At 50.3% G+C, this 19,422-nt stretch overlaps 12 protein-coding genes across 12 annotated transcripts; 10 read left to right on the top strand and 2 right to left on the bottom strand.

Moving 5' to 3' along the window:
* Positions 1 to 534: 534 nt before the first annotated feature.
* LAESUDRAFT_650128 (uncharacterized protein) lies at positions 535 to 1,689 on the top strand (the record flags this gene model as incomplete). Its single annotated transcript, XM_040904218.1, has 1 exon — positions 535 to 1,689. A coding segment is annotated over one exon (1,155 nt), but the record flags the coding sequence as incomplete, so codon positions are not given.
* A 120-nt stretch (positions 1,690 to 1,809) lies between these two features.
* Positions 1,810 to 2,511, top strand: LAESUDRAFT_650295 (uncharacterized protein; the record flags this gene model as incomplete). The annotated part of the gene is made up of 1 exon (XM_040904232.1): positions 1,810 to 2,511. A coding segment is annotated over one exon (702 nt), but the record flags the coding sequence as incomplete, so codon positions are not given.
* A 30-nt stretch (positions 2,512 to 2,541) lies between these two features.
* On the top strand, positions 2,542 to 3,177 carry LAESUDRAFT_626159 (uncharacterized protein; the record flags this gene model as incomplete). Its single annotated transcript, XM_040903340.1, has 1 exon — positions 2,542 to 3,177. A coding segment is annotated over one exon (636 nt), but the record flags the coding sequence as incomplete, so codon positions are not given.
* A 60-nt stretch (positions 3,178 to 3,237) lies between these two features.
* Positions 3,238 to 4,029, top strand: LAESUDRAFT_607270 (uncharacterized protein; the record flags this gene model as incomplete). The annotated part of the gene is made up of 2 exons (XM_040903129.1): positions 3,238 to 3,670; positions 3,710 to 4,029. Coding segments are annotated over 2 exons (753 nt in total), but the record flags the coding sequence as incomplete, so codon positions are not given.
* A 1,105-nt stretch (positions 4,030 to 5,134) lies between these two features.
* On the top strand, positions 5,135 to 6,325 carry LAESUDRAFT_605977 (uncharacterized protein; the record flags this gene model as incomplete). The annotated part of the gene is made up of 1 exon (XM_040903118.1): positions 5,135 to 6,325. A coding segment is annotated over one exon (1,191 nt), but the record flags the coding sequence as incomplete, so codon positions are not given.
* LAESUDRAFT_601562 (uncharacterized protein) lies at positions 6,311 to 6,817 on the top strand (the record flags this gene model as incomplete). The annotated part of the gene is made up of 1 exon (XM_040903064.1): positions 6,311 to 6,817. A coding segment is annotated over one exon (507 nt), but the record flags the coding sequence as incomplete, so codon positions are not given.
* A 1,252-nt stretch (positions 6,818 to 8,069) lies between these two features.
* LAESUDRAFT_758131 (uncharacterized protein) lies at positions 8,070 to 9,191 on the top strand (the record flags this gene model as incomplete). Its single annotated transcript, XM_040912416.1, has 5 exons — positions 8,070 to 8,085; positions 8,140 to 8,431; positions 8,485 to 8,683; positions 8,738 to 9,004; positions 9,087 to 9,191. The coding sequence occupies 5 exons, from the start codon at positions 8,070 to 8,072 to the stop codon at positions 9,189 to 9,191; spliced, it is 879 nt and encodes a 292-aa protein (XP_040765753.1).
* Positions 9,192 to 10,279: 1,088 nt separating this feature from the next.
* On the top strand, positions 10,280 to 11,362 carry LAESUDRAFT_758132 (uncharacterized protein; the record flags this gene model as incomplete). The annotated part of the gene is made up of 6 exons (XM_040912417.1): positions 10,280 to 10,341; positions 10,397 to 10,645; positions 10,698 to 10,790; positions 10,843 to 11,123; positions 11,173 to 11,249; positions 11,297 to 11,362. 6 exons carry the CDS (start codon positions 10,280 to 10,282, stop codon positions 11,360 to 11,362), a joined length of 828 nt encoding a protein of 275 aa, XP_040765754.1.
* A 438-nt stretch (positions 11,363 to 11,800) lies between these two features.
* LAESUDRAFT_713290 (uncharacterized protein) lies at positions 11,801 to 12,778 on the bottom strand (the record flags this gene model as incomplete). The annotated part of the gene is made up of 6 exons (XM_040906958.1): positions 11,801 to 11,919; positions 11,971 to 12,045; positions 12,239 to 12,365; positions 12,418 to 12,528; positions 12,642 to 12,703; positions 12,748 to 12,778. The coding sequence occupies 6 exons, from the start codon at positions 12,776 to 12,778 to the stop codon at positions 11,801 to 11,803; spliced, it is 525 nt and encodes a 174-aa protein (XP_040765755.1).
* A 343-nt stretch (positions 12,779 to 13,121) lies between these two features.
* On the top strand, positions 13,122 to 13,586 carry LAESUDRAFT_607129 (uncharacterized protein; the record flags this gene model as incomplete). The annotated part of the gene is made up of 1 exon (XM_040903128.1): positions 13,122 to 13,586. A coding segment is annotated over one exon (465 nt), but the record flags the coding sequence as incomplete, so codon positions are not given.
* Positions 13,587 to 16,143: 2,557 nt separating this feature from the next.
* LAESUDRAFT_650006 (proline-specific peptidase) lies at positions 16,144 to 17,104 on the top strand (the record flags this gene model as incomplete). The annotated part of the gene is made up of 2 exons (XM_040904211.1): positions 16,144 to 16,793; positions 16,846 to 17,104. 2 exons carry the CDS (start codon positions 16,144 to 16,146, stop codon positions 17,102 to 17,104), a joined length of 909 nt encoding a protein of 302 aa, XP_040765757.1.
* Positions 17,105 to 17,695: 591 nt separating this feature from the next.
* LAESUDRAFT_724492 (uncharacterized protein) lies at positions 17,696 to 19,246 on the bottom strand. Its single transcript, XM_040908621.1, has 11 exons — positions 19,129 to 19,246; positions 19,042 to 19,070; positions 18,846 to 18,986; positions 18,750 to 18,790; positions 18,598 to 18,690; positions 18,493 to 18,539; positions 18,428 to 18,438; positions 18,271 to 18,373; positions 18,100 to 18,206; positions 17,980 to 18,046; positions 17,696 to 17,917 (listed from the first exon to the last, which is right to left on the bottom strand). The coding sequence occupies exons 1-11, from the start codon at positions 19,153 to 19,155 to the stop codon at positions 17,855 to 17,857; spliced, it is 729 nt and encodes a 242-aa protein (XP_040765758.1). The 5' UTR covers positions 19,156 to 19,246; the 3' UTR covers positions 17,696 to 17,854.
* Between the last annotated feature and the right edge of the window lie 176 nt (positions 19,247 to 19,422).

Here is a 19,422-nt window from a genome sequence, read left to right on the forward strand (position 1 = left end):
GGTGCTATTCGCAGGTCGTGCGTGTGCTCGACTGATGATATACGTGGATTTTTGCTCAGGTACGGTTCGCGTGCTCTGCTGTCTCGTCGTTCGTCAGTGACGTTCAGGGGTATGCAGTCTGTCGCTTCGCTGGACTCTTCATGGTGTTCCAATGTTTCATCCGTCGCGCTCGACGTTCCGTTGTCGTTCCTCGCACGCGTACTTCCGTTTCGCTCGTTGATTGATCTTGCACGTTTCCATCATATAGGAAGGGATCGTCGAAAACGTTCAGTCGTCGGTCTCGAGTGTGTGTTGCTCGAGCATCGATGCACACTGGCTTGTGTGTCTGCTGTGGCGGTGTTCGATTTTGTAGATGATGGTTTACATGAGGTGCGGACGGATGGTATTTGTACAATGGATTTCGTTCTCTTGGAACGTTTTCCTGTAGTAAGTGGGCAGCTTTGCCGAACAGCGCGGACGAGGTATTCATTTGCTGGTGTTGTTCGTTGCGATTTAAGTGTTCCGCGCATGGAATCGGACTGCGTGTTAGTTGACATGCCGATTAATGATCTCGTGTGCAGGCTCGATTTCGCTTCCCTTGTTTCGGTTGCAAGTGCACATGGACTTATTGCTCCTGGTGGTCAATGGACGTTAGATAGTATCGCCAGCGAGCTGATTTCTCATCGTTGTTGGCTTTGTGCAAGGGTTTTTCCGTCGTTTCGCATTGACATTCCCGCGTTAACGTCGTTGTCGAGCAGTGGGTCGTTTGGGTCGCCTTCGCGTCCGCAAGTAACGGAGGCCGATCCGGTCACCTTTCCCCCCTGTCCGTTGAGCGTAAACGATAAGTTGACGATTTTGCGCGATTGGCATGATACCGTTGACGTTCCGGCTATATGTGAGAAGCCGTGCGCTGTATGTGCACGGTTGACGCTTGATAAAGACATCAGTACAGTTCCGTTGGATACTGTGGATGTTTCTGCTTTGCATCGCGCGGGTGAGTTCGTGACCCGCATTGAGCGTCGTTCCATTGATGACGCTATTGAGCCTGTGGTCGGTCCTGTGTTGTACGCTCCTGCTGTTCATGTCGTGGGCGGTGTAACGTTCGTCGATGTGTGCGAGTCGTGTCGTACGGCACTGGACATGCGACGCGGTTTACCGAAGGAGGCGCTCGCTAATGGGCTGTGGGTCGGAGACATTCCTTCAGTTCTGCGTGAACTCACGTTTGTGGAGCAGATGTTGGTTGCTAAAGTGAGGCATAACTCATTCGTTGTGAAGGTTAACAAGGGTCAACGGAAGATGATCGCGAACACGATCGCATTCGCGCAACCGTTGGAAAAGGTCTACAGCGTGCTGCCTCCTCCCCGAGATGAGCTGGACGACGTTCTCGCTATTCTATTCACCGGTCCTTGTCGTCCTACTGAAGAGGACTTTAAGCGGACTCCGTTGCTGGTACGCCACGCAGTCGTTCTTGCCGCGCTGAATTGGCTTGTTCTTAACCACTGCGATTATGCTGGGGTGTTCATCTCTCGTGCAAACCTTGCTACATATCCCGAGAACGAGCCGCCAGTCACCGTTCTAAGACGCTTGTCAGATGGAACTACCCCTGCCGAGTCGATGTCTGTGCACGAAGTTGATGAGGAACGAGGAACGGTTGACGGACCGTGTCCGTTCGTCGTCTGTGGTTTATCAGCCGCTGACATTGCTACTATGTCGTACAAAACTCGCATCGCGACGGCTCTGCAGTATTTTCATGACGGGGGTGCTGTGTTGGGTTACGGTCACAGTGATAAGCCGGAGAGTATATATCACAACAGTACTCTGTTGCCGAGTATGTTTCCGTGGCTATTTCCATACGGGCTAGGGGCACCTGAAAATCCTCTGGTGAAGACAGTCATCGGTCGAGCTGCTCATATCCGCCAGTTGCTTTACTACGCTGATCGACGTTTTCAGACGGACTACTACTTCCCGTTTATTGTGTTTAATCACCAGCAGATCCGAGAGTCGACCCGTGGAGGCTACTTGTTGACTGAGCGTAACAACTTTCGCCATGTTGCCGACTTGGTTTCGTCTGTGAAGCCCGATGTTCTCCAGGGACTTGTCGATCGTGGAAAGAATGGGGAAGTCCTTCGGGCGGAGAATGAGGACGAGCGACATTGTTTTGAGCTAATATCGATTCTTGACTATGTTGCAGGGCATGTCGACGGTTCGTCCGCTAAACGAAAGCAACAACGCAGCGAGATCCAAAGCGTTATCGTCGCTCTTAATGTCCCTCTCTTTTTTGTGACATTTTCTCCCGTGGACATCAACCACCCACTGTGCCTTTACTATTGTGGTCAGTCTATCGATTTGTTCGATTCACACGGTGAATATCCGTCTTATGCTGAGCGACTACGCTTGATTGCTGATAACCCTGTCGCCTGCGCTCGCTTCTTTCACTTTGTAGTAAATGCATTCGTAACAATTATTTTGCGTGTTGGAGCAGATACCGAAGGTCTCTTCGGACGTATATCCGCATACTACGGTACCGTTGAATCACAGGGACGTCAGACATTGCATATGCACATGTTGTTGTGGATCCTTCACTCACTTAGTCCTTTGCAGATTAGGTCGCGTGTTCAAGGCGACCTTACGTTTCGACAGGCTATATTACATTGGTTGGATAGCTGCGTACAGGGTGATTTCTCCACTGGTCGATCGGACGATATTAAGGCTCGATTGGACGCGCGCGGAATCGAATCTGATGAGCAGAACTGTCGTCAGCGTCTACCCTCCACAACGTTGCCTGTGCGGCCTCGTAACGTTTGTACGCGTGAAGAGGAAGATGAAGTTTATCGTAATGTGTTGCGCGATGCTGACGACGTGGTATACGAGTCTAACCGCCATCGTTGTCGATTGCAGACCGCACATTCCAAGGGTTGTCGGCTCACCAACGATGCATCCTGTCGTGCTCGCTTTCCTCGCGATCTTCGTTCGGACACGGAAGTTGATGAAGAAACGGGCGCGATCTTCTTTAAGAAATCGGAACCGTGGATTAATACGTTCAATCCTATCGTGTCCGCGGCTCTGCGATGTAATACTGATGTTACATCTCTTTTATCGGGGACGACAGTTCGTGCCGTCATCGCATACATCACGGATTATATCACGAAATCTCCTTTGAAGACGCATGCGATTTTTGACACGGTGCGTACCGTATTAGACAATAACAGCGAGGCATTGAAGGATAAATGTACAGCCGAGGATCGTGCGCGATTAGTTATTACTAAAGCGGTGAATGCGCTATCTGCAAAAATGGAGATCGGGGCCCCCATGGTATGTTCGTACTTGCTTGGCTTTCCGGATCATTACACTAATATCTCATTCAAAAAATTTTATTGGACTGCTTATGTCAAATACATTGAGAGTACATGTTCTGGTTCCATGACGGTCACGCCAGCCTCTGCTAACGACGTCGTTGTCGACCGTGCTCCCGATGCGAATGAACGTGTCGTTATTGGACGATCTGGTAGCGAGCTTGTGCCTCTGAACAAAATCAATGATTACGTTTATCGACCTGTACGCTATGAACATTACAGTCTATATGACTATCTCATTCAAACTGACGTTGTGAAGCATCGACGCTCTCGTTCTGCTACGACTATAGATGACACACCCGATGATGGCGACGATGGAGATGCAGTTGGAGATGATAGTGCATACGAACGTGTGCACGGTAATGGTCGATCCACAGTTTATCATTCATTCTTGCCTGGACATCCTCTTCGCCATACCCACGTCGTCGTGGATGTGGATCGCGCGAAGCAGTATGTTTTACATTTTCTTGGGAAGCCGTTGCCTCGACACGACAAAGGTGATCGAGAGAGTTATTGTCAATCGATGCTAACGTTTTTCAACCCAGGTGGTTGGCATACCGGATCCGATCTGAAGACCGTCGAGCAAAACTGGGAGTCGGTCTTCAACCAAACCGTGTTCAGCACAGACCATGTTCGTGTCATGGCCAACATGAACGTTTTGTATGAATGCCGAGATGCCCGGGACGATTTTGCAGCGCAACGGCGCGCTAACGAAGGTTTGGCATCAACTCTTGCATTTCTTGACCCCAGTTCGTTGGATCATGTAGACCAGGATAGCGATGATGCGAACGCAGTTTTAGATGCCCAACAAGAGCTCTTGCTCGATATGCTTCACGATCGGCTGGCTTCTCATGGTGAGTTCACTTCCCGTAACGAGGCTCTAATGGCTGAGATGCGCACTCTGCTGCATAAACTACATGCGGACAGCTCAGTTATGACTTTGTGCCCTGATACAATTCCTATAGATGTAGTGATTGCTTCGAAGCCTATGGGTTCATGGAAGGCTATCATGGCTTCTGCTAGAGAAGCGGTTGTCGTTCGTCGGATGACGTCAGTGCGCGTCGATCGACAGTCCGACTCCGTCGATGTCGTCAACTTCGATAGGTTTTGTGCAAACGTCGTCGAGGTGCTTACATTACACTCTAACCTTTTTGCATTTGCTGACGTAGATGCTATTCCCATCTCTATCCATGATGTCATAATCGCTTTGATGAAGGACATTTTGCAGACGTTTAATCTCAACGAACAGCAAGCACGGGTGTTTTGTATCACTGCTCGTCATCTTCATCACCATGACAAAGATCAACTTAAGCTATATCTTGGAGGAACTGGCGGTACAGGCAAATCACTGTGTATACATGCCATTTGCACTTTCCTTATACGTCGTGGAGAGGCGGGACGATTTTTGTTGATGGCTCCGACATCAGGAAAACTCAAATCTGGCTTATCGTCCTTTTATCCGCTTGCCATCACCAAATAAGACAGTAAGTCCGAGAAAGTCTCAGGACCTCCTTGTTTTGGACTTTTCTCCGGATTGCAAGCTTCTTATTGTGTGCTTATTGGATTGTACAAGCCAAAACCAGCGAGAACAAGTCAAAAAAGGAGGTTCTCGAGCCACAAGTCGATTTGAGTTTTCCTGATGGACGGGTTCTGCTGCATCGTTGATCTTTGGCTCAACATATCATTCTGTGTTAGGTTTCTCTCACAATTCAGACCATGGTGGCAACTGTACTTCAACCGCTTTGTCTAAGGTCCGCGAACGTCTGAACGGGGTCGATATCATTGTTATCGATGAAGTATCCATGATATCTTGTATTGAACTTTATCGAATTAGCGCTCAGATGTCAAAGGCATTGGGCAGTGCCGATCAATCATTTGGCGGTTTGCATGTTATACTTGCCGGTGATTTTGGTCAACTACCACCGGCTGGCAAGAACTCCGCGTCTTTGTACTCAAACAGTGTTGGAGCGTGGTCCTCGGCCAACACGTTGCGCTCCCAGCAGGCTGCTATAGGTAAGGCCTTATGGCATACGTTTACCACCGTTGTTATCTTACGAATAAATATGCGCCAGACGGGATTGGACGATGCTCAAAATCGATTCCGTCACGCGTTGAACAATTGTAGATTTAAGTCATGCACTCCGGATGACATCGCTCTGTTGCGTACACGGATTTACACTGCAGGTGATTCTTCCTTGAGCGACGTGTTCGCCAGCGCTAACTTCCGCAATGTATCAATCATTACAGGTCTTAACGCACACCGCGACACTATTAATGAGATATGTACTCATCGCTTCGCATTGGACAACAATTTGGCTCTCACCAATTTTTACTCCATTGATCAGTGGTCCTCTGCTTCATCATCTGATTCAGTACGAGATGCACAACGCAAACATCGGTCGATCTGTGATCCTGCACGACGTTCTGACAAGATTCACAGTGAACTGCAAGACGTCCTCTGGTCTCTACCTCCTAATCTCACTGGTCATAGAGCGGGTATTCTGTCATTATGTCCCGGCATGCCTGTAATGCTGAAAAGCAATGAAGCCACTGAACTATGTGCTACGAATGGTGCTGAAGGGTATGTGTATAGCTGGGACTCTCATCGAGATGGTGATGGACATGACATTTTAGACACTCTCTTCGTTCGATTGAAATCACCCCCCCAGGCCGTTCAGATCGAAGGGCTCCCAGCCAATGTAATTGCATTGACTCGGTCAAAGACACGAGTGAAATGTGTTCTACCGAATGACACATGTGTATATATTGACCGCTACCAGATCAATGTGCTGCCGAACTTCGCAATGACTGACTTCGCTTCCCAAGGACGCACTCGCCCATTTAACGTGTGTCACCTGAAATATTGCAGAGGACATCAATCTTTGTATACCTGTCTGTCACGCAGTGCTTCATTGTCTGGAATGTTAATTCTTGACGGTTTTGATACTTCCAAATTGACAGGAGGTATTAATGGTGACTTGCGTCGTGAATTCCGTGAGCTGGAGATTCTAGATGAAATCGGACAGTTGCGACTACGAAATGAGCTACCAACATCTGTTGTCGGATGCACCAGATCGTCTTTGGTTCGCTCGTTCCAATCTACATTCGGGCTTCGATATGTTCCACCTACCGTACCAGCAGCTCTCGATTGGCACAACAGCCCTGTGGGTTCGTTGATGCCTCCCTTGGAACCTGCCTCTTGGCGTCTTATCGAAAAGGAACACTGCGCCCAACCGACATCAGCTCGTCGTCGCAAGTCAACGGGAACTGTACTCACCACAGCCGGTCCGGCTTCAACACATGGAAATAAACGGCGTACTGAAGGCGACGATGCACTTTCTTCAGCTTCGAAACGCGGTCGTCCGAACTCAACATTACCTTCTGTTGGATGTTCAGCTAACGCAGCATCATCATATGTCGCCACTGGGTTTAAGTGGGATGAGCAGAATTGGAGCTGTGCGTACGATGCGATGCTCTCCATTCTGTGGAATGTATTCCGTGACATCGGGGTCGATCATTTCAGTCACTTCTCTGCATTCTACCCATCACTACAGGATATCGCATCCAGTTTCATACAATGTATATCGGATTGCCATCTCCTGGAAGTCGTCCGCAACAGGTTCTGTGATACTGTATCTGCCCAGCATCCGGAACGATTTCCACGCTCAGGCGCTCAAGAATGCGCGGTGCTTGATGTGGTGTCGACGTTGCTCACATCGCATGCTGCGTTTGGCTACAGTTCCAGTACATGTTCTACTTGCAGCCCTACTTCTCCCTCTGTGCGTGAAAATCTGTCCTGTGCAGCATTTTCCATCTACCCAAGTCACTGGGATCACCTTGACTCAAGACCTGACACTCAAACGACAACCGACTGTCTGCGGCTATTGCTGTACAATGCGAACGGCCCCCTGTGTCGCTCTTGTCATCGTCGTACATCCACGTCAGTTATCATTCAACGCCATCCCCCCCTTGTGGCCCTCGAAATCCAGCCTCAACGGTCCGTCGGTCAACCGAATATTGTGCTGCAACGAACCTGTACTCTGTCTACTGTCGCTGGAGATGTGGTATATAATCTAGTCGGTATTGTGTATGCTGGAGGCAGGCATTTCACCTCCAGGTACTTTGCACAAGACAATTCGGTGTGGTATCACGATGGGGCCCTCACCGGTAGAGCTTGCACATTGGAAACAAGCGAGAATGATGACTTCGATGTGCTACACGCGTATGGAAGGGAGGCGACAATTGCGTTGTACGCCATTCCCCCGTGCGTGCGATTTCCTCTCCTGTGACAGTGAACTGAATGCAGAAGCGATGCAGTGAGTGTTGTCATCATCATTGGTATGTTCTGTTCCCTCTCGCCTGTGATTGTGGTTTCCGTCATTGGTCACTGCTGTTTTCTCTGCTTTAACCTGGTTTTGGAATGTAGCTACATGTAACGTCTACCTTTTCTCGTACGCGTTTCATCCTGTTTGTGACCGCTGCTGTTCGCGTGACCACGCTAACGCGGTCTGTTGCATCAGGCACGCTCATTTACGCCGTGCTCCCCTATATCTTGTTAGCGCCCGAGAACACGACCTCCCGACAGTTTGCTTAACATCTTTCAACCGTTGCGCCCCTGAACTGTATACCACTCCTAAATGTTTCAGCAATTCACGTGGGTGTTGCTGGATATATAACAGCTCACGTTGGTCCCTATCCTTCCTGCGTCTCTTTCAGTTGTCTACAGCCCTCAGCACGATGTCTTTCTTCACAGGTACGTGAACGTGTGCTATGGACCGTCCATCATCTAACGAAATTCAATCCTCAGCATCTAACGGCCTTGCTCGTGATATGTGGCCTCACTACATTGGACGTCCGATTCACGACGTCGACACCATCGACACCCTCCCTCAGTCTCGTATAGTCCCTACCAGTATTGATGGGCTGTGCGACTGGGCAACTGTCATACCTGTTAGAGATTCTCGTCGCACTGGGGATCGTCGCTTTGTTCTAGTCCACTCACCCGTGCCCGATAATGACGACGATGTCACTGTAGTATCTTTCCGTGTGCAGGGCATTGTTAAGAGTGCGATTCTTGCCACACTCGACAATTGGACCGGGTACGTTAACAAAGTGCTTTACCGCATTCGCTGCTGATCGCGTTCATTTTTAGAGAACCACGCAATTCTGTCCGCGCAATGCAGTCCGTCACATTGACATCTGGTGGCCACCACACTCCTTTCACCGCACAGATCGAAAATCTTGCGACCGTGGAGGAATACATCGCCTGTGTGCTCAATTCTGATCTAAAGCCCAGTCCACTCGCAAATGACCAGGAAGAGTTGACGTTGAAGAGGCGGGTGTTCACACGTGTACGTGTTCTTTCAATCTCCTCGCTTTGCTGCCAACTCTCATCTCCTTCAAAGGTTCACCCGACGCTCCACACCCCTCCCATCATACTCCGTTCCTCGGATGATCCTCAGGGCCAGGCCCGGAAGATCTCAAGACAGTGGGTCGTTTGCGACAAACTCACCGCTGCACGTCAAGTTCTCTCTCAGGGGACACTGTTGCAGTGTCCTCCCATTGCGGTCCGTCCCGGCGATTTCGTCGACGTAGGCTTCACCATGGAGGCATCCGTTCAACGTTCTGGCAGAACGTCGATCGTTTCGGTTCACCTCGTGCTAGAGCACCTTGTACGTTTATTAAGTGCCGCAGAGCTGAAGGTCTATATGTCAGTCTTCCATGTTCATTGGTGTTGACGTCATGTCCACTTAGACCGTCGCCCTCGGCGCCATCGAAATCCCTCTTCGAACCAAGTATCGACGTGACAATGGCCTCATCGTTGCTGCCGACACTTCCATGGCGGACACTGATGAGTAAATTTACTCTCTGCCCGACATTCCTCCATCGCTCGCTTCTCCGTTGTCATAATCGTGTGCGGACTTGTACTGCAGTTACGAACTTTCCCCCATCTTCACTCCGACATCGTTTACATGTACAGCATATGGACTGTTTCACCATCTTATTGTGCCCGCCGGACCTAGTATTGCTTGTGTTGTGCGTCGTTTGATGTATTACTACCTGACTTTGACTGTCAATTCTGTTCATAGTTTACTGCTGTTATGTTCTTCCTTGACCATAGTGCGTGAACTGTGGTGAACATTCTCCTGAATGAACTCTCCATAGCCCAGCTCCTGTCAATGCCTGCTGTCACCTGTTCATTGTATGCCCGATCATCGCTTCTACATACTGTGCAAACCCATCGCTCTGCTAATTCGTCGCAACTGTAACCGAGCGCATGAACTTCACGTGGTCTGCAATCTGTAGTGCATTTGCTCTTCGAACGTCCTCCCTACCTCAACATCACCTTTTCCACAGACGAATAGTCACATACTCGACTTCTGCCATCTACCTCCTATCACACATGCCCAGACAAATTGTACATAGCCAATGGAAGTTGATGCGAACACAGCTCCTCCCCCTGTCAAGTTTTCACCCCCGTTTTCCACTGCACGGATCTGTCCATCTACATCACGGACATGCCACCCCGTGCATGTTTTGGTGCATGTGTACTCCTCTCTTGTCTTGCTCGGCACTCATCATCTGCGTATTAGCACTAAACATTAAGCCTTTTATGCTTCACTACCGCCCCTAGGTACCAACACGCGCCTCCCTCTCCGACAATCTCTCGGTTCACATGACAACGTAAACAGCTCCTTTCCAGCCACGGTCCGCTTGTCCACCATATACCCTGTCACTCTCCACCACTCCGTATCTCATCGGCTCATCCGTCTCTGCAAAGCATTCCATCATGACGTGGACGGTGCCGTTATCGACTGTACATTGTATGGTCCTAATGCCTCCGCACGAATTGCATGACAAATATTAATGTAGAGTTTCTCCTATCGTCTCCTGTCCATAAATCTCTCAGCACCCGTCTCCTACTCAGACGCGTATCTCATCCCATCATGCCAGCTCCCAAACACCCCATCCCCGAAGACGCTGCTGAAATGGCTTCCCCTGCTAAACGGTATGTATATATCGTCGTTTCTCCTCACATTACCTCCCAATATTATCCGTTACAGTACTACTAGAGCGTCCAACCAATCGGTTGAAGACAAATCCTCGCATGCGACCGACACTCCAGTGTCGAATTTGCCTACCACTGGCACCACCTCCAACGCTATCAGTAAACAACCCGTCCGTGGACATACCACCACACAGACATCCACCGAAGCCATTGAACGTATTGATGCTGTTCATCCTCCCAATCCCATCCTGACTTCTGCCGCCGTCGATTCCACGTTGAACGACAACAACGTCGATGATACACAGTAGCAGCTCCTCTCTTTCATCTCCGTTATCACTGCACTAACTGTCTTTCAGGTCGTCGTCAGTCTCCACCACTGACGATGAGTCAGAAACGGATACTTCGGTTATCAGTATCGCAGGGTTCACTTACACACAGAAGTTTGCCAAGTCAGTTTCTCTTCTGAGTTGCAGCAACGTATGGACTGACGTGTGTTTGCAGGCGCATATCAAATCTTGGTGACTATGTCAGTATTGCACACAACATATACGGTATACGCAAACTGCCTGCATCCTCGACTTGGGGCGCTGGCATGAACGAGCCAACCCTGTGTATCAACAACGAGCCCGTTGTCGTCTACATCGTCGGAGAGATCGTCAACTCATCCTTTCTTTTCACGCGTGAACCTAAGAAGCAAGCGACGATGACCGTAAACCCTTTGCGCAGCATTGATCTCCACGCTGCGAACAGCCTCATCCGTCGCATCTCTGAATGGCGCGAAGGTGTGGATTAGTTACACTAACATGAACCGAAACCATAATCTTTGCTCAGATGACAGCCCTCCGCCTACGACCATCACCACGGGTGTAAGACAGTCCAGGAAAGGCAAACGCGAGGGTGACTGGACGGTATGTTTACAGGGGTATACCCTGCACATGTCGCTAACGTACATCAGACCTCTCTGTTCAAGAACGTGTGGGACGCTAAGCGCACACTGCCCCCAAAAGAAGATGACTACTGACTAACCGTCGAAGGAATAGGGATCAATGACGTCGTCATGCTCGAATGCACCGTCACACGATGGAGGATTAACGCAGAAGGTAAAACACTGTACAACGGGTCGTGGCATCGCTGGAGGGCTGCTTTCGATTTCCGTAACATCTACCTACTGAAGGTTGGCCCCGACCCCGAGGACACTCTTCCGGATCCCATCGATGACTTCACACCGTCGCTGTGAACTCACCACATGCTATTGTGTCTTATACAGCACCGTTTTCTGATGAACAATGACTTTTTTCTCCGAACGCTTCCGTCGCACCATTGTACCTATTACTCTTCCCTGTACACTACCATATCTTTGGTGGACAATGACATGCTCCAATTTCACTGATCAAACACTCCTCGGTTTCACCCAGCCACGAAGTGTACCGCTGCACTCATACACCCACATCGCCTCCACTCAATACAACAACCACTGGAATCCAATTTCGCCAATACACGAGTACACGGTCCATACCCAGACTCCCTTCACCGTCGTTCTCCCCGTATCACTCTCCCCGACTGTAATATACGACAACCCTAGAGCAAACATGTAAGCGCGTGCGATCAACATCTCATCCCACTACTCACCTCGTGGCCGCTCGGCATGCAAGACGTGCATCGCTTCCGTGCATATGTACCAAGCGGTTGAGATTCCGACCACACCTGTATATCAACAGTTCTCCATGCCAGTCGATGTTCGTCAGCGCTGCCACTGCGGCATTCACCGGCAACTGCTCGTCGAGGGTGAATTGAACCACGAATTCCACCCATCGGCCACTTCCACCGCTGACTCGCACCTTCACCCTCGCCTCCCTAACAACCGACTGCCTACCGCTGGTAAGATCCTCTGACGCACGACCGATATCAATAGAAGCCACCCGTCGACCTTCTATCCTCCCCCTCACGACACAATGATCTACTTGAAGCATTGACGTCTTCGCAGCACTGTCTCGCTTGAATGCGTACCCACGCACTTCACGTCGCTGTTACACATTTTCTGTAAGTCAGTTTGCACATGCGGCGAGCGGAACATACATAGAATTGAATTGTCTGTCGCATTCCAAACAGACCCATGGACCGAGTACGTGCCATTTCCTTCTGCAGCCTCCTCGATGGATCTTCCACCACGGTGTTCGCGCCAGTGCACTGCAGGGATGGACAATCACAGTTACCCCTGTAAGCTTTTATCAACCATCTGCGATGCCTGTCCAAATCGTGACCGACCCCTAGAACGCACCCCCTCCCCCTTCCCCCCTTACGGGTCCTTTGCCCTTCACCCCAGACTCTCTCAAATACTCCTTCCATTCTCGCCCCTGTATCTCTACAGGCTAATCTTCAACAGACTAACTCGAACTCTTCTCTTACCGAACCCCCCTTCTCCACTGATACATTGCATGGTTCATAACTCCCTCTCCAGCTTCTTGCCCGAATCCCAACGTCAACACACACTCCGACCCTGCGTGTTCAACTCTCACCTATTCAACCCGTTTCATACGATATGCCTGACCTCCCATTCCAGCGGTAAGCCTCCTGCGCCACCATATCTGTCATAATGTTCATCCACAACCAGAATCCCCGCTGACGTCCGTTTGCACATGATGCAATGCATGGACATTTCTCAACTCTTGTCCTGGCGAGCTGTCGGCACCGTGGAGAAACAGCAGGTCCAGTTCGAGTTGCTGCAACGTGTTCGCAGTCTCCTACAGCCGATTACCTCGGATGTTGACGACTTCCGTGACATGCAACGTGAAACCGGCACCGTGATATCCGGGTCCGTTGCGCTTCGCATACTAGACACCGACGCCGCATGGAAACCGAATGACTATGATCTGTACGTACGACATAGTCAGTGGGAGCGTGTCCTCCACTACCTGTGCACATTGAACGGCAATGTACTCGAAACCGTCATTGACGGCACAGGAGAGGAGACCTACGAGAGCCCTTATCCGTGGCTCAACCAGGGTATTGATCGTATGGCGAAAATCAGAGGACCGCACGCCAATATCGACCTCATGCGTAGCCGCAACGAATCCGCGTTGTATCCTATATGCTTTTTCTGGTCCACTATCGTCATGAACATCCTCACCGCAGACGAAATCATCTCCGCATATCCGACTCACGTTCAGCAACACCGCGCGTTCTGCTCTCCCACTATCGAAGGCACCCAGCTCGCAGCAAAAGCCAAATATGTCGAACGAGGATTCACCTTCTACGATGAAAACCAGCCATGTTGTCGTTGCTGGAGCTGCCCCAAGCGGCAACGTTTCTTTTTCGATGGCGGCTGCTTGAATATCACATTCGATAACGTAGGCATCCACTCATCCGAATCGTTGTCGGTCTCATGGCGCATGAGTGATTCACCGTGTGGTGACGCGTGTGCGGTTAGAGCGAAGGGACCGGTAGTATTCGCTGGATCAGCAGACGAGTTAACATCGACGTTCGACGGTGTATTGTAAACGTAATTCATGGCTTTCCTTGTTATTTGGAACCGGCGCCCCGGCGCCTCTTCAACCAAGTCTAGATAGCACGCTGAGAGCACTGTGGCCCTTAAAGTCACGTGGGGATTCGCACGCTGAGCGCTCTCGTTTGTAGTTTATAGCAATGCGAACCGTCATGAACGGTGAATTTTCTTACGCCTTGTTATTTCACCTTGCTGAAACGAGTCCTCCCGAATGTGAACGGCCTGACCTGCGCTTCGGGCGATGCAGGATCTTTTTGTATTCTTTTACTGCCAGCCCCTTTCGACTTTTCTGTACTGTTTTCGTATAAGGTTGCATTTATACACTCTGAATTCAGATCTTGGGAAATATATGCCGGTAGGTGTCGAGTTGCAGCCGGCTTCCTCAAGGAGACTCGAATGGTGCTTGCATGAGAGCCAGCAGTTACTCTTGAAGAATGGTGCGTCTTTCCGAGCTCGCATGTAGTCCATTTCCCTTCACTAGTCTATTCAGGAAATGAGTCGGGTCTATACTAGAGCCCTTCTTCAGAGCTCCTGGTATCAGGGAAACTCAAATCCGGCTTGAAACACTTTTATCCGCTTGCCGTCACCAAAAAAGACAGTAAGTTCGAGAAAGTCTCAGGACCTTCTTGTTTCGAATCTTTTTCTAGTTTGGAGGCTTCTTATTGTACACTTATTGGCTTGTACAAGCCATTACCAGCAAGAACAAGTCAAAAAGGAGGTTCTCGAGCCACAAGTCGATCTGAGTTTTCCTGATGTGTGCTGGAATCGCGTTCTAATTGGAATGTTTGCAATAGTACGTCTGGCTTGCTCTTCTCATGAGCATCAACGTAGTGCTCATTATAATTTCATCAACGGTACGTGCGACGAATACCAGTTCTAAAGACTCCGCGGAAGATTTGATCAGACGCACTGTGCTTCACATGGGTGGTTCTAGTCTCGGGTGACCGAAGTACACGTAAGGCACGGTCGATGTCCTGACCTATCTTCTTAGCTTCTAGCGTCGCGACTTGAGGCTCATGTGATGCATATCAAGTAGGAACGTTCGGACTCCCACGGTTTTCCGAGCAGGCAGTCTTTGGAGAGTATCGCACGTTGCCAATGCTATGCATCCCTTCAATTCGAGGGAACCACTCGAGCACAATTCCAGCCATCGTTGAAAGGAACCTATGGACTTCTCACGTCAGAGCATCGGTACTCCACGATTGCTTGACACTGCTTACGGCGTCGCTCATACGTCCTGCCAGCGTGCGAATTCCTCTGCGGCTTCAGCACCAAAGGTCTGCTCCTTGTCTGTCAAATCTGATTGTGCGTCGCCAATTACGACATGACTACGTTAGGAATGCACTTGTGCGCTGACGGCGTCACCCAAGCAAATGATGTTGATGCTTAACGCTGCTATCTCGCCGAAAAGTCACTGCACCGAGCTATTGGCCTCGCGGTCGCGTTTTGCTAGACTGAGGAAGAATACGTGGATCCTCTCAATTTGATAGTTGCGAACGCCGTCAACTTGCATCGATTCGATAGAGGACCTCAACGATGCATCTATTTCTGATGTGCAGTGGATGTCCACTTCCGCAAGGACGCGATGCACAGGCTGAGCGTTGAAACGTTGACGTTGAGTGCCGAGCGCTGTTCAAGGAATCTGGCGAAGCTTGGTGCAAACGATCGTTATCGGCTGCCTATTTCAAATTTGCATCAGAATTTATTGATGGTATGGTAGCCGCACAATCTGAAGAGCCGGCCGACAGTCTCGTGTTCACGGCCCCTCCATCCATCAATGGACCCAGCGCCCAGCGCCCGTATATATCAGCGTTGACTCGAAATCTGTTCTCGTGGTGCATCGCCGAAACTCATAACTTCGGCTTACATGCTGTCTTCCCGAGCGCTGGCATTGTTGTAAGTGCATGTTTATGAGCATATGGCGCGTATGCAGCTCATGACTATACTTCACGGCCATCGGTTGCAGATGACATATGCGTTTGTACTTATATTCTGATAGATCATCCGTCCGCAGTCAACAATTCGCCTACGGGTAGCACGACCACTGTGTTCTCTTATCTACGGTGATGACAGAACAAGCACGGCACCAATACCGTATGGCGTCCATTCTGCATCATGAGTCATGATGATCCATAACGGCCAACCTCTCACAAGTTTTCCCACTTCTTGCCTGATCATGGATCATCGGGATGCGCGCCTACATCACACAATTGCAGCCAATACTAAGCCTACACCCAAGTACACCCATCCTCCACCCAATCCGCACAACCCATCGTCCTCTCAGCACGCATCCCTTCACCATGGCTACCATTACTGGCACAGTCGACTTCGTCGTTGGCGAGGAAACCTTTCAGACCTGGTACCAGGTCTACGGAGACCTCAAGTCGGGTGTGCGCCCTGTGATCACCCTTCACGGCGGACCTGGCATTCCTCATACCTACATGCTGTCCCACGTCGACTTGTACAAGTTGAACGGCATCCCTGTCATCTTCTACGATCAGCTCGGCTGCGGCAACTCTACCCACCTGCGCCACAAGGGCAAGGAGTTCTGGACCTTCGAGCTGTTCATGGATGAACTCGAGAACCTCGTCGCGAAGCTCGGCATACAGGACAGCTACGATGTCGTGGGGCACTCCTGGGGCGGCATGCTCGCCGCCTCGTTCATCTGTGCGCGCCAGCCTGCAGGCCTTAAGCGCCTCATCCTCTTTAGCACGCCTTCTTCGATGGAATTGTGGCAGAAGGGCACGCGCTCGCTGCTCCAAGGATTGCCGGAGAATGTGAGGGAGTCAATCGAAAAGCACGAGGCGGCAGGAACGACCGACTCCCCCGAGTACCAGAAGGCAGCTGAAGTCTTCTTAGCTAAGCACGTTTGCCGGATCCATCCGCCCCCCGAGGATCTGGCCAACGCATTCATTTCGCAAAGCCAAGATCCGACCGTCTACTCTATCATGTAAGAGCACTTATGCTCTTCAGGTGCAATTATTGACATGACTTGTTCATAGGAATGGCCCATCCGAATTCTACATCACCGGTACGATCAAGAACTGGTCCATCATCGACAAGCTGCACACGATCAAGCAGCCGACCTTGGTCATAAACGGCGCGTTCGACGAGGCTCAAGACCTCTGTGTTGCCCCTCTGTTCCAACACATCCCGAAGGTGAAGTGGGTGCAGTTTGCGAACAGCTCGCACCTGGCTAGCTTCGAGGAGAGGGAGCGGTACATGCAGGTCCTGTCGGACTTCCTGAAGTTGGAGTTGTAAGGAACGCCGAGTGCGATTGTACCTGTTTGCTGCAATTTGGAAATGTTAACCAGAAGCTGTGATTTACTCAGATTGAATGGTCTTATTGATAACTGGGAAGGAGGACCCTACTGTTTGCGCCCGAACCTGTGGCGCATTCCGCTTCGAGCGCCCGTTTTTGCAACATCGAATGGGCACTTGGGTACCGCTTCAGAAGAGTAATGCTCAACTACACTTGCTTCAGCATCACACTACCAGCAGCTGCATACTATACCAGGACTCAGCGGTCTGTCTATCAAGAAATTGTCTTAATGCCTCGGTATTTGTTGTTATCTTGTCGATGCGCAATCCTAGAATCACATCAGTTTTTGATAATTCTGACCAGCCTGTCGAGCAGATCGGATATTGCGTGACGCGGCTCTGAACCTGCCCGGGCCTGAGACCATTCATATGAGTTCATATGAGTAGTAAGGAAGTGGCGGCATGATTACAGTACGCATATAGCGACCTACTAAACAGTCACGCGGCGCGGCGCTCGCGAGTCCCGCTTTTTCTCATTATCCAGTCTTTCCCTGGCTCCAATGTCCGACGCGACGTGCATCTTACTGGTGGCCGGACGACGCTTACAAGTTTCAAGAATCACATATACAGTCCTAAGGTGGTACGATACATAGTACAAACCCGCATGCATGTCCCTGACAATATCCTACAAGGGAGCGACGTAAAGGCAATGACTCAAGAAACAACACCACAAACGAAAATAGACCACGATCAGTCGAGATACCATTTGTACGCCTCGCACCAAGCCGCTTTGGCGTCCTTCTCGATCACATCCTGATAAAGATAGCATCAATACTGAGCCTCAGGAATATTCATGGTCCGGTAGGAATGCTCACGCCGTGGCATGGAATGATGCGCTCGAAGTCCCAGCCGGCAACCGTCTTCACGTCGCGTTTCATGGCTCTAGCGCAAAATGAGTAATAAATCTATGGATGCAGAAAATAGAACACAAATACTCCTTGTCCACTCCTAGAGTCCAGGCGAAGCGCTTGTGCATCGACGCGAAGGGGTGAAGTAGGCCGCCGATAAGTGGGATCCTCCCGGACGACCCGGTTTTAGAGTACTGTGCACGAACAGCGCATTCAGCAGCTTAAGCTTCTGCTTAGTTTAGAGAGGGAAGAACGTACCTGCTCCGTGGGAGGGAGGTTGAAGAGCAGATCGGCTTCCATCATGGTCTTTGACGCAGGATGGAAGAACGCGACGTCCTTGTTCTTGAAACCAGAGAAATAGCTGGAATCAATAATCCTGAGCTGGATGACCCATCCATTCAGAAGAACAACTCACCAGTGCTTGATCTATGGGACATTTTCAGCATGCCATGCAACCCGAATCAAAGTAGTATGACGCACGTCATCCTCGAATCCGTATTTGGTATCCGGAGGATCAGAACCCCAAGCTATATGAGACAGCTTGTATCTCAGGTAATCATTGGTGACTGAAGGGAGAGTTCTCACTTCCGTCGACCTTCAGTCCCTCCTTGGCCTTCAAGTCTGCGGCTTCCTTCACAGCAATCAACTTGGCATCCGGCCATTCTTTCTTGAACTCCCCTGCCAGGGCATCTCAAACTCATGAGATACCGAAAAAAGACAGAGTTGAGGCTGCGCACCGAGGAACATGTGGTGCACTGCATCTGCACCGATGATCCACCTGCAAAAGATGCCCAAATGAGCAAGGCTGGAGGTTCGTCAGATCAAGCACTTACTTCACAGGACCGAGTTCCCTCAGCGTCATTTTCGTGTCCTCAGTGAGCGGGGTCGACGCGAGCACCCATACGTCACCGTTCTGCAGCCGAACAGCAGTCGACCTTCCCCCGACTGGAAACAAACCGAAACGCGCGAACGGGCTAAATAACAACTCAGAGATCTCCCTTCCGCTCATTAATGGATATGATGACTTACCAGGAGAACGTCCAGACACCCTTCGCGACCTGCGACACTCGAACGCGTGAGAAGAAATAAGTTGACGACGGGTCGGCGTCGCCTTACCTCGCGTATAACGCATGTGCTGTCCATGTTAGCTGAGTCCGTGGGTGGAGGTTCACTGCAGGGGATATATTGACTGGATTATGAAAATGACTTGCTTATAAGCCAGCGAGCGACACGCATGAGGCTGCCCCGCGACGAGTGACGTCGTCCCCCCCCCTGTATGTCGCGATCACGTGAGCCATTCTGACGCGACGCGACCTGTTAAATCTGCACTATAATTCCTATTATCTACAGCTTGCAAAATAATCTAGTACTTAATCTTTTGTGAAGTCAAACGACCTTGGATAAGCATGA

This window comes from Laetiporus sulphureus (assembly GCF_001632365.1).
Source record: "Laetiporus sulphureus 93-53 unplaced genomic scaffold LAESUscaffold_13, whole genome shotgun sequence".
Lineage (NCBI taxonomy): Eukaryota > Fungi > Basidiomycota > Agaricomycetes > Polyporales > Laetiporaceae > Laetiporus > Laetiporus sulphureus.